Genomic DNA, 13,995 nt, shown 5'->3' on the forward strand with positions numbered 1-13,995 from the left:
CATATTTATTATTTTGTAGATGTTGAAAACAAGCAAGGAAAATGTCTGTCAGCATTTTTAATCTTCAACACCGTCACATAACAAGCACTCAACAGATATTTGCTGAATGCATGAGTACTTATGAGCTAGGCATTATGTCAGCAGCTAACAAAATTCTCAGGAGTTAAATAATTTTCAGAATTCTTTACTGACTTTTCTTGGCGTGACTGCAGAGTGAATAATAGGAGAAAACCAAATGGCTACATTGAAAAGCGTGGCTTCATAATGGCTATTATCAACGACATAACAATAAAAAAACAGTAAATATATCTGACACTGTTCTTTCCAAACCTGCCTAGACTTACAAATCCTACACACAAACAACAAATAAAGACACAAACAGCAAATAACAAATGAACTTCAAATGGTTTTTGAACATAATTTTTATTTAAGCATGGACTTTTAGCTTGGTTCACCCTAGAGTGCAACCTTTTTGTTACGTTAATAGAGAGTTCAGGGCTACAGGGCCATTATTAACGTTGCTGGTGTTGGTACAACTTCATCAGAAGGTATGAATATGACCCGCAGGAGAAACAGTCCACAAAGAGAACACAATGAAAACATCCACTGTTTTACAAATCACTCTGTTATCACAGACACAAAATGGCACTTACTGTTAGTAAATCAGCCACAGAACACTTTAAAAGTATCTTTTAGACAAGGAAATGGGAACTCCTTTGTGGGAGATAGGGTTTTCATCCACAATTTTTTTAAGTAGAAAATATTTCAAGGTCAAGCATTTTTCTTAACCACAAACAACGCTAAACCAACATACATTTCAAGGGGTATATTAAAGGAGATACAATTCTTTACAACTATCTTCATGAGTAGGTATTTCAGTGAATTTTCTGTAGAATATAAGTAGCCTGAAATTCAGCAGCAAAAAATATTGCAACATAATAAGTAAATACAGTGTCAATGTGTTATATTGTAGAAGAGAACACATAAAGAACCAACAATGATAATTTAATCATATAAAACATGATACATAGCTGAAATGCAGTCCACTTAAATAGCTTTGTGACCAAGAATGTTAAATACTGTACTAAATGCCATTTTAAACATAAAATCTCTTAAACTTTTGTGCTTAAACTTTTTTTTCTGTTAAACTATTTCTTATTTTTAATACTGCTACTGTAACTGATATTACAACAGATCACAATTTGCACGGATACATCAACATGAAGACATTTACTTATGAGAAATAAGTCACTTGTCATTAGTTCACAGTGTGGGAAAGTGGTATACACTTGGTCTTGAGAAGGGCTTTCAGTTAATCACTAAGTCCTTCACAGAAGTTTCCTGATATCAGATGCAATGCGAGATTTAAAAGAATGCGAAACAACACATCACATATTGGAAGGAAAAATAAACTTTTTGATTCTTCATGGGTATCGTCTAAGTGACCTTCGTCTTCTGTTGTAGAAGTGCCTGAGCCCATGTTGTCGTGAAAAATTCATCATGTAATTTTGTTTGCGAGTGCTGTTAAAATCAAAAAGGATAGAAGCAGGGAGGGAAAAAAGAAAGAGCATGTAAGTTCCATCACTGAAAGCACAATCTAGTCTACATCCTAAGTTACCCTGCTATTTTTTGGAAAATTCTCAGGGTTATCGGCCATGCTAACATTACCACCCCAGGACAGAAGAACTAAAGGTTGACAACTGCATTCACTGCCTTTGGCCTTGAAGAAATCCCCTTCTTTTCATGAGTGAGTTCTGAACCAGAACAAATGGTAAATTCTCTTGATTAATTGCAAAAGTGGACTGCAACTGTTTTTGGATTTTTAATTTTATTCTCAAACACTTTCTGAAAAGGCTGACTTGAATGGAATTAATTTGAGATAAAGTGTGTACTATGCCTATTACCTTATTTACATACATCTTTAGGAAGTAGGAAGGACAATCTGATTCTTCCAGCAACTATTGCCATTTAAAGCTTGAGAAACAAAAACAAAGGAAAAACAAACTTCTTGGAATATCAGATTTTGCTGCCTTCCTCAAACAGTAAGCAGCTGGGGTCATATTCTATGAACATGGCCTTATGAAGGAGACACCCTACTGAAAAAAAGATAATAAAATACTAAGAAAGTGTAAGTGAATGTATAGATGTAAAACTACTGCTGCTACTGCTAAGTCGCTTCAGTTGTGTCCAACTCTGTGTGACCCCAGAGACGGCAGCCCACCAGGCTCCCCCGTCCCAGGGATTCTCCAGGCAACAATACTGGATTGGGTTGCCATTTCCTTCTCCAATGCATGAAAGTGAAAAGTGAAAGTGAAGTCACTGAGTCGTGTCCGACTCTTAGCGACCCCATGGACTGCAGCCTACCAGGCTCCTCTGTCCATGGGATTTTGCAGGCAAGAGTACTGGAGTGGGGTGCCACTGCCTTCTCCGAGATGTAAAACTATGTGTACCTATCCCCCTCATGTATATACGCACACATTCATACATACATACTCAAGGTCAAGCTGATAAAAATTCTGAAAATGAATTTTAGGAACCTGTAAAAATATGCATGATACTGGCAGAGATAGCTGTTAAAGTTCTGATATGGAAAATGTAATTTAAGAAGGATACTTATCCATAAGATCACTGAAAAGAATCAGACTCCTTTCACACACGGACCGGAGTGACAACATGTTTCTATATAGCATCAAAATGTGTTTTTTAAGAGTGAGCTTCTTAGTATTTTCCAAATTCACTCAATCTCTTGAATGCTGTCTTATCTTAAAGTCTTTTCTTCCTTGCTTGTGTGCTCAGTTACGTCCAATTCTTTGCTACCCCATGAATTGTAGCCTGCCAGGGCCCTCTGTCCATGGAATTTTCTAGGCAGGAATACTGGAGTGGGTTGCCATTTCCTCCTCCAGGGGATCCTCCTGACTCAGGGATCGAACCCTCGTCTCCTGTTTCTCCTGCATTGCTGTTGGATTCTTTATCACTGCACCACCTAAAATGTGCATGGAGCAGGATAATGTCATGTGATGTGATTTCACCATGAAGGTAAATATGATATGAATTTGCGTTGGGTTACAGAGGAAGGAAAGAGTAATTTTGCACTGAGCAGTGTATTATTCTGCTCAACAGACCAGATGTAAAACATGTAAAATAAAATACGCAAAGATGTAAAATAATTGTTTTACCTAGATATTATACTAACATTCGTAATATACAGAAACCTTTAAAATGAGGATTTTATAGATGTTAGATGATTAGAAAATAAAATTTATAATAAAGTCTCTCAAAGAAAAATATATAAAGTGAATTTTATCAGATATACTTAATCAAAAAGCAATTGCATTTGTGCTAAAACTTGATAAAAAGACATTGCATTGATCTACAGTTTACAAAATAAAATGATAATAACTTGCACCCTGGATTTCTATCCTATGGAAATGTTAGAAGTGATAGAATGGAAACAAAATATACTCTGAAGACATTATAGAGAAAAAGAAAAAAAAAATCAGGTTTTGTTTTCAGACAGCTTGACTGTCCTCCCCGTTCCCCTGATGTGTTAATATTATATGTATCAATCAAGTTGACCAGTTTCAATGTCACAGTTGAAGGAGGAAATGAATGTATATATTATTTATTAGTGGTGAGAAGTACTACTTGCTGCCTATGTAAAGTCTAGTTATAAAAAAAGAACAATGACCTAATGTATTGAACTAATCAAGTGTCAGGAGAAAAGAATCCTCTCACCTCTTTAGTCACAGAAGATTAGCCTGGAACTAGCTATCTTCCTACCAGCATCCTAGGACACTTCATGTATGCTCTTTCCCTGAATTTCCCTGAGCTATTATATTACAGTGGTCCCCCCTAAGCTAGCCTCCTCATCCTTTCTGCTTATGAAAGAAACACCACTGAAGAGAAACCATAAACACCAAGAAAATATCACCGAACGTGTAATTGCAAAGAAATTTGTGTAATGTGCAAAGAAAGAAAGAAAAGCTGCTCGGTCATGTCCCACTCTTTGTGACCCTATGGACTGTAGCCTACCAGGCTCCTCCATCAAACACTGATTTAATCTTGTTAAAAAGGATTCCTAATCCTTTTATCTAAGTCAACTTTGCCAGCTATTTTAAGTCCTCCACACATTTCATTTTACTCTTTTTCAAGTCCTTTCATCTATTATACTTTACAGACATCTCTGTTCAAACTCACCTTGAGTCCCTTCCAACTGCCTTACTGGATAATCTTCAACCCAGCTTCCTAAATTTCTACTTATTTTTCAAGTATTACATTTTTTTTTATTGCTCACCCCTGCCAGTAGGTTTCCACCCCTATTTTGAATCCTCATACTGTTCCTTTTCTGCTTTGCATGGAGATGACTCATGTTCATATCTTGGCTCCCCTTGACTAAACTTCTCTGGGTGTAGCAGGTGTGCCCCACTCCCCCCACCCCCGTACCATAGCACTGAGCCTCCTGCCTGACCCTTGAGTGGTCAAGGCATGTTTGTTGAACTTTTGGTGACTTACTGATTGGATTCCTGTTGTAAATCATTACTCTTTAACTATAAGGAATAATTGCAAAGTTAAAGCAATGAAAATTATTCTGTTGTAAACACATTTAACGATATAAGGTACTCAAAGAAAATTTAAAATAGTTAAAATATCTTACAAGAAAAAAAGATAAATTCAGAACACTTAGGATATTCAGTTATCTCAATGCAACCCAAACTGATGGGAAAGTGACCTCAATATATGGGAACACAGGAACATTTCATTTGAATGAAAGTTGATGTGCATGTGTGGCTTCAAAGCAACTTCTCCACATAACTAATTATGGACTGATTTAAATTCTACATTTTTATGTTGTTTGTTGTTTAGTTGCTAACTCGTGTCCAACTCTGTGACCTCACGGACTGTGTAACCCTCCAGGCTCCTCTACCTACGGGATTTCCCAGGCAAGAATACTAGAGTGAGTTGTCATTCCCTTCTCCAGGAGATCTTTCCGACCCAGGGATCCAACCCATGTCTCCTGCATTGCAAGTGGATTCTTCACAGCTGAGCCACCAGGGAAGCCTGCTTCATTTTTTATGAGTGAGAAAATAAATATTAACAGGTTGCAGATCTTTAATACCTTGATAATAGATCCAGCTTGGGAGCTTATATTTACTTTAGGAGGCATTTTGATTCTTTGGATATCCTTTAATTTTGAATAAATGTATATATCCATAACATATCTTTAGATCACTGCAAATGTTGATATGCATTCAGCATTTGTGATAGATGTTTGTTATAGATGGCTAATGTTTTGTAGTCACATTAGAAATGGCCACATTTTCAAAGCACACTGGAAAAATTTTGTTACATAAAACATAAGTATCTCTGGTGACAGGATGGAATCTAACAAAAGTAGATTTTTTCCAGTTCATGAGCTTTTGAAAATCAAGCATTATGGGAAGCTATACCAAAGTGCTGCCTGCTTCAAGGACCATTAATAAACTCACATGGTTACTAAACACTTGTGGTTTCTAGAATATCTAATTTATGGGACTGGACATTAGAAGAATTTTAAACCAGTTGAAAGATGTCATGCTCATTATGTCTTTTCTTTTCTTTTTTTTGTGGAGCAGATCTGGGACCCTATTTTTGGTTTTGATACATATAGATGTATGTGGTGGTTTAGTTACTTAAGTCGTGTCCAACTCTTGCGGCCCCATGGACTGTAGCCTGCCAGGCTCCTCTGTCCGTGGGGATTCTCCTGGCAAGAATACTGGAGTGGGTTGCCATTTCCTTCTCCAATATAGATGTATAGTTATAGATAAACTAGTTATAAACTTATAACCAAAATAATTATAGGTGTGATGGAATTGTAAGGATTTATTTCTTCACTGCAATAGTATTAATATGAGAAAGTATTTTATTACAATTCCAGTGAAAGCAGGTTAATATTCATTCCAAGGCATATCCACTATGGTTCTTGACTTATCAGTTTGCTTGACTGAATAGAACTAGGTCCATTTAAAAATTACTATTTTGAGGAAGCCACTGAAAGAAGGGAGAGTGATCAATGACTTCTTGGAAATGCTAACTTAAATTTCCATTATTGCTGTGGGAGTTTAGGGACTTTAAATAGCATATGGAATAATAAAATGCTTCCCTCATAGGAAATACGGATATTCCAAGTTTTTTCAAGAACTAGTGACTGTTCACCTTGTATTCTTCACTGGAGCCACTATCTTGTTATTTATCATTATAAAAAATTAAGTGATTTGTTGTTGATTCTAAAGGAAATGGGGAAGGTGGAGACTTGATAAAAGTAATGTGAGCGCATAGAAATTTAGTTATTTTTACTGTTAAGTAATTAATTTTTCATCAAAACTTATGATATAATAAGTAATGCTTTATATAAATGCAAAAATAAGAATCCAGTGACTGCCATTATTTTTCAGAGAAATACTGATGATTGTAAGATGGGAAACTGCCACTGAAATTAATCAATTAAACTGCCCTGCATAGAAGATGCTGTACATTTTACTTTCAAGGCCTTGCATTTTCAGGAGGGATATATGTAAGTAAGTGTGGGCTCACATACCTCACAAATGTAGAACACTTCATTTTTCTTTTCCCTACTGAATGGGGCTGAGAATAGTATCTGATATTATGTACTTCAGGGAAATGAAACTTCTAGCAGAATATGCATATGTTTAACAAACAATAACCATTTTACCTTCTTACCTAGGTTTAAAGTATCTCCAAATGTAAACATATGTTAAAGAAGTCTTACCTAAGGATACCTAAGTCTTACCTAAGGATACCAGTCTTACCTAAGTATACTTTCTTTCCTAAGTTTTAAAGTATCCCTATTAGAGAGCAAATGTAGATACGTATTCTAAAAGGCCAATCCTTTTCTAGATCATAAGGATAGGATCTAGAACTCACAAATATTATGAATAAATCCATTCCCTTTTGCTGGTTCATTTATTAACAGAATAGATTTGAGAAGTCCAGGCATTCTCAATCATCTCTAGCACAAGAGATCTTTTGAAAGACACCACATTTAATCAGAGCCCATAGCTCTTGTGCACACATTTCTATTTTCATTTTCCTCTCATAATAAACTTATAAACTGTTCATATTTCGAGAATGCCTGGGAAAATCCCAGGCACAGAATCAAGCAGTCCAATGAAGGCATGCTGATTGGCACTCTGGTCTATGCTGTTTGTATACATCAGAGAACTACTACAATTTGGCTGAACACCAAGTTTACATGATACAGGTTTCAAGTGTTCCAGTATTTCTCAATATTACATATAACTTTGCTTTCACAGTTTTTTTTTCATTGCAAAGGTCTTCCACAAAATTTCTCAGTTAACATAGGTAATAACAATGAAACTTAGTAAATAGTTCCCCAGAATTAGTAAGAGGACTTACCTTACTCTAGTGGAAAACCAATGACAGCAAATAATGAAATATAACACAAGTTAAAATATGCCTTTCAACACATGCAGCACTGTGATTAGTCATAAAAGTCTGATCAGGTTTAGACGCAATATACGATTTTTCATCTCTTTTGAAAATAAAAATTAAAGAAGTTATTCCTTATTCTTCTATACCTAGTATATACATACATTTAACTTTTCTATGTAATGCAACATGCAATATTTGCTCATAACCATATGTGTCAAAGTACATGTAGCTACAGTACTACATTTGGCATAAATGTTGCATATAAAGCATAAATATGAAAGTAACAGTTTAATAACTACCATAAATGTTATTTGATTTTTCAATTATTTACATTTTAGAAGATACTTATTCCTGAATATATTAAGGAATGGGCTTTTAGAAATAGTAAGTCCTGTATATCAAATAACACAATCAAATTTAAGGAAGGATAAATATGCTTTGCAACAAATGTAATACATTATTCTCCATAAATCATTTGTGCCAAAAATATGACAGTATCTTGATAATGAATAGCATGAGGGAATGGCCATGATGGAACTCATGTTATTAAAATCTGATAAATGCTTTTAAGACCATAGTTAGCAACATATTGGTTTTCAATTCTCAGCAAATGTGGTGATAATTCACTTTTTTGGTAACTCAGTTCACAAAGGCTGACTCTTTACTGAGCAGTTTGCTTTCAAGGTACACATGCAAAAATCAGCCCGCTTCATCATACACATGACAGTTTGTGACTTAAGACACATACACAGGAAATGTGATGTGTGAATGAAATGCATAGTTGGGTGAGGGAGATTCTTAGGATAGAAGGATGAGTGCCCAGGCAACAAAGGTTAAAAAAAAGGATTCTCTTTTATCCTAAGAAGACCCCACCAGCATGGATCTTGTGAGGGATCTGCCCAAATGTATTCACAAACATTTACGGAAAAACAAATATTCTACACTAACCAATGAATTCAGAGAAATTAGGTTTCTGACACTTGATTGTCAATGACTGTGTTACGCTGCATCACTCAGACTTTACAGATGAGGACTTTTTGTAAGCTAGTGAGGCTGGGAAAAAGTGATCTGTCAATTCGGTTCATCTGCTCTGTGGCAGATTAGCAAGGGCTAATCATCATGAAGTGCTTTTCATGTACAGGTTTTACTAGAAAAATCATCAGAGTGGGGAGATTACACTCTCAAACAAGCATAAGGCATAAGTGACTTTGCTTGTTAAATGCCAAAATTGTGGTTTTTATCTTTATGGTGTGGGGCTTATTCTGTATATCCATATTTATGAAACTCAAATCCTTCTGGATGGAGTATTTTAGAATTAAACTATTAAATTAAAAATATGTTCTGTATCTTGTTCATTTAGGATGCACTCCTAAACCTTGAAATATTTTCAAAAGTGCTACATTTCTTTTTTCTCATCAAACTCATGTATCTTCTCACTAATATGGGCAGTACTGAGGTTAGACTCAAGATACCATGCATGATCACAGGTCTTCTTTCTCAGAAGTTTTTAGCATGTGTCCTTAGTGCCCATGCAAAAGAGCTAAACTATGGTAATAAGCTATATTAGGGCCAATCTTTACTCAGAAAAGAAAATATATTCTAAAAATGTATACCTCCAACCATTGGTTGCAAAAAACATATCAGTTGCCCTATTTGCAGTTTTCAATTAAGTAGGGCTTGTATCTCTTTAGGTATGTACCTCAGCCTCCTGTTCCTGCCACACTTAAAAAACCAACAATCTTAGTTTATATAACTGTTATTATACATAAGTATAATTAATTAGGATGAGATTTTGAATTTAATAGGGCTTCATGGGAGTATTTCACCTATTTCTAAATATACATCTGCTACAGCAAAGATATAATTAGTAATATTTGTGAACTGTGACATGAACCTTGGCTGGTTTCTTTGTGTTTTATCTGCTTGAAAGACACTTGGAAAAATTATTTTATTTTTCTGAATTATCTGCAACTTTAATTTTAAGCTCATTAAATGAATAAATTAAAATAAATTATGTAGAGCTATGGAAGGCATATTGACTAACAAATGCCTTAAAATTTTTTGTGACACTTCTGAAAAGATGTAGTTTAAAAGAATACAGTGGCATGGACATATTAAATCCTAATACAAAAGCAAAAAATCAAAAATATAGTTCTGAAAAGATAATTTCTTTGTATGGTATTTTTAAAACAACTTATTGATTAAACTCAACTTTATGAAATATTTCTTCCTTCCAAAAAAGAAGGAAAACAAAGTAACTCCTTTCGTTTTAACAAATTTTAACATATAATAATGTATACATATGTTTATCAATATGTAAAATTTTATGGTTACATGTATAAAGTTATAATTTAAAATCATTCACTGAAAAGACTCTGAATAAAACTCAAGTCATGTAATACTCTGCATGTGAGGCAATGACCTTTTCTCATTCAGATTGTTTTAGTTCCCTGAGACTCTGAGAAAATCATACAGAGTAAGAGCAGACAGGTGGCTGGTAAGTGATAAATTCTTCAAAGTACTAAAATTCTGGAGATGGAATAAAAGTAAAGTCTTTACAAATGGAGATTATTGCTCCAGAAAAATACCAGAAACACTAGGTTGATTCTTGTAATAATATCACAAGAATATCATGAAGCTGGCAGCTGCTTATAAAAATTAATACCAATGCCAGGTATACCAGAAGGTTCCCTTGGGAACTGTATGATGTGAACCTTTGAGGCAGCAGGTCACCTCTGTTTGACTCCCGAGTTGTGAAGGGGTTATTTCATACTAGGGAGTATATTTGTACTTCTGACCCACTTACTCTTTAATTTTAATCTGTGGGAAGGAACTGTGGTGATGATAAGCCTTTGAAATCTGAAATGGATAATTGCAATTGCTCGGCTGGGTGGGAGGAGAAGAAATATCTATTCAAACACATGACATGTAAGATTTGTTACATCTACCCAAGGTCAGTATTAGCACCCTGCCTTCTATTGAGGACTGTCAAATTTTGAACTTTTCATAAAAGCTGGTAATGCTTTGTGAGGGATAGGAAGCTCCATTAATGTAAACTGTCTCAGAGAGGGACTTGAAAGATAAAAACTAGTTACTAATTCTAAATCTGATTCTCAAACAGTTTATTAGAATGAACTGAGGTACTTTTTAAAAAAGACTGATGCTCAGGTCTCACTGCAGATCAGTTGAAATCACATCGTCCATAGGGATGGGTATGGGCATTGGGACACGTGTTGATGCTTCCAAAAGCTCTTAAGTGTATCTCATGTTCAATCAGATTGAGAAGCGCTCCTTTGAAAGGAAAGTAGCCAGGGAAGAATGGATGTAGGGTTGGTTTTTGGTCTGTCTGGATATCTTGCTCTCTCTGACCTTACCAAAAATCATTCATTTTAGAGCCCAGCTTAGTCTAGTCTCCTGGGATAATGCAGTCTGAGGAGATCAAAATCTAAGTGACACATCAGCCTCATTATATGGAGTCAACTGAGTCTGGACTGTTACTATAAACATCAACCTTCTCTTATGGAGGCAGAGCCCAGCAAGTAGTCCAAAGCAGCAGAGCGCACAGTGGGAGCTTGTGTAGGGACTGGGTTGCTCTTGGATCTGGGGGTTGATATGGATGCCATGCAAGCAGGTGCCTCAGTGAAAACTAGGACAAGGACTAACTCAAGACTGAAAAATTCAGCTCATGGCTATGATTGAAAGAAAACAAATCTGGTAGGTTTCCTACCAATTAATCATTTAAATTTGCTTTCAAAATGACTGAAATCAGCCAAAGGGCTGATTTCATTTTCTATTTGGTAAACAGAATGAACATTTGAACCTATCTACCGAGAAGATTCGCCTCTCCTTGCCAACCACTTGGAGCCATCAGTCCGAACCCGCCGAGACATAAGCATTCCAGTTCTACAGGAACTAGATTGTTAGAAAAAAAGCAAGTCATCTCTGTGGAACAGTCAACCCAGCTAGTTGAGAGTGCTGACAATCTTATTCTATGGGAGAAACCATGGAGGGCACACCCTTGACTTCTTAGGTGCTGGGATTAAAATCACGAGGAATCTGAAACCAAATTCTTTGTTCTGGTTTTGACCATGTCACTAAATGGAAGAATGCCCCGGGCATCTGTGGCTTGGACAGGTGTTTGTAATCAGGCACATGAACTAGTGATTCTCTGCACATCGACCAGCACAGATCCTTTTTCTTTTCAGGATGTCATTCCATTTTATAAGGCAACCCAGACTTCATGAAGGCACTGATCCCATTTACCTGGAGACTTCTGTTCAATCCCACTGAGTTAATATTGTCAAACTGTTATATAAACTGTTACTTACTGAAGTTTTCTAAGGTACATTAAGTTGTACTCGGGGCCTTGTAGTATCACTTGTTGACTAGAGCTATAGTTTGCAGTTGTGGAAGAGTGGAAGCCAAAGTGGTCCTGTGGGGGTTTCTCATCAGGAACACTTCTTACTGAATTAAGGAGCATGCCATATCAAAGGGATTTCAAACCTTTCCGAAATGGACATGAGATGCTATGTATCAGATACTCACAGCACGACCTCCACATGGTCCAAAGCCCATTGATCATGACCTGTTCCATTGTGGCGTGGCTGCCACCAGCGCAATAAAACTCCTTTCATCCGTGCCTCCCTAGGTTACAGATAAGAAGACAGGTCAAACACTAGATAAGAGAGAACTTTCTGGTAAATACAATACATGCACTCCTTTGCTCAGTTGTGTCTGACTCTCTGCGACCCCATAGACTGTAGCCTACCAGGCTCCTCTGTCCGTGGGATTTTCCAGGCAATAGTACTGGAGTGGATTGCCATTTCCTTCTCCAGAGGATCTTCCCAACCCAGGGCTCAAACCCGGGTCTCCCACATTGTAGACAGACGCTTTACCATCTGAGCCACCAGGGAAGTCCAATAAATACAATAGGCTACTCTAAATCAGCAGGACTTTGGGTATGGAATTTAGATTTGCTTAGGTCACAGTATTCTTCTAAGCAGCATCACATTTTATTGGCTACTCAAGGATTTGCAATCCTTCTACATTTCTCTCATTTCTTCCCCTTGTTCCACTAGGACCTGGAAGAGCTGCATCTTCAGTCAACAAATGGGATGCACCTTCTGTGTGATGGGTTAGATGCTAGACACTAGGGTACCATGCCAGGCAAAACTGACAAACCTACCTATCCTCAGCAAATTCTCAAATCAGTGTACCCAGCAGGAGATTTAAAATGTTGTCTTCTAAAGGACTAGAAACACATTACTGGGAGGGAAATAGGCACAAAGCACCTTGGTATTTAATTGTTTTTCTCTGTTCCCTCTTGCTCTTATTCCTGGCTCCAAGTTTTGTCAGTTGTCCCAACAGGAAATAGTAACACAACTTTGGAGATCTGGATTAGTCAGTCTTGGTTCTGCCACCACTGACTTTGTGGTGTTTGTTCATATAACTTCATCACACACTGTTGATTTTCCTTTCTGGGCACTTACAGGGGGACGTTATAGGACACCCTCTGAGCCTGGGTGAAGTCCTTTGGCTGGTGCTGTGCGATGACATGCCAGGTGATCCCATTGTTGACGCTGTACTGCAGCAGCACGGCCTTGTCCACGGCGTGGGGGCCACTCAGGTCACTGTTGCAGCTGTCTGTCTGTGATGTGCTCCCAATTTGCAAAACAAACATGATTTTGCTAAAAAAAGAAACAAAACACAGGAGAATTCATTTTTAAACAAAAGTCAGGTAGTATTCAAGGAGTTATACTTTATTTTTTTAAATCTTTCTTGTTTTTAAGTGCTGAAATTTTCAAGTTCATAATATGGTAAAAATAGAAGCATCCAGTCTTATGACTAAATCACATAAATAACAAAATTTATTTTACTATCTTTTACATCATACATATGAAAAATAAGCTTGGAAGGTGTTCTACACAGAGAAAATTCTGACTTTCAAAGATCTTTTTTCTTCCTTTGATGTTAGAAATCTTGTTAGAACATTTCTCCTGAAACACCTGTTTTCTGCAAGGTGATGTCAGCCAAATGGGCAGCTGAGGACATGGAGAAGACAAGAAATAAAGCCATACTATTTACTCTATATGCTTTTATGGTGGAGAAGGAAAGAGTGGCTTTATTTCTTGGCCAGGCAAAGGGGGAACACAATAGGCTAGTGACTCAAGAACTGTGTCTCTATGCTATATGCTTTTTATAAATAGCTTCAAGCTGAACAGAATCTGGACAAGGATAAATCATGTTTATTTTAGGAAAAGATGTCTGGAGATCAGAGAAGAGGGAAAACTGAGTTAGACATGCAGGCTCTGGACTATGTCTGCTGTTGTGTGTGATGTGCTTCTCATAGGCATCCTTGCCCTTAGAAGATATAATTTTTAAACACAGGAAATCTATCTTTATAAGGTTCCTAAAGTGATTAATAAAATTCCCGAATGATTAACAGAGTGATTAATAGGTGGTCAAATAAACTGCTAGACTTAAACCTGTAAATGCACTAATCAATTTAAAGCAAAGTTACTTGAATGGCAGACAAAAAGCTGTGTT

General features: G+C 36.6%; 1 protein-coding gene across 1 annotated transcript in view; it reads right to left on the minus strand.

Moving 5' to 3' along the window:
* Positions 1–404: 404 nt before the first annotated feature.
* The window catches only part of RELN (reelin), a 557,548-nt gene continuing 543,957 nt past the window's right edge, over positions 405–13,995 (minus strand). The window contains exons 62-64 of the mRNA XM_040260785.1: positions 12,939–13,136; positions 11,995–12,093; positions 405–1,521 (exon numbers count right to left, since the gene is read on the minus strand). Of these exons, the coding sequence (XP_040116719.1) occupies positions 1,425–1,521; positions 11,995–12,093; positions 12,939–13,136 (394 nt within the window). The 3' untranslated portion in view covers positions 405–1,424. The remainder of the gene's footprint in view (positions 1,522–11,994; positions 12,094–12,938; positions 13,137–13,995) is intronic.

This window comes from Oryx dammah, unplaced genomic scaffold, assembly GCF_014754425.2.
Source record: "Oryx dammah isolate SB20612 unplaced genomic scaffold, SCBI_Odam_1.1 HiC_scaffold_18, whole genome shotgun sequence".
Lineage (NCBI taxonomy): Eukaryota > Metazoa > Chordata > Mammalia > Artiodactyla > Bovidae > Oryx > Oryx dammah.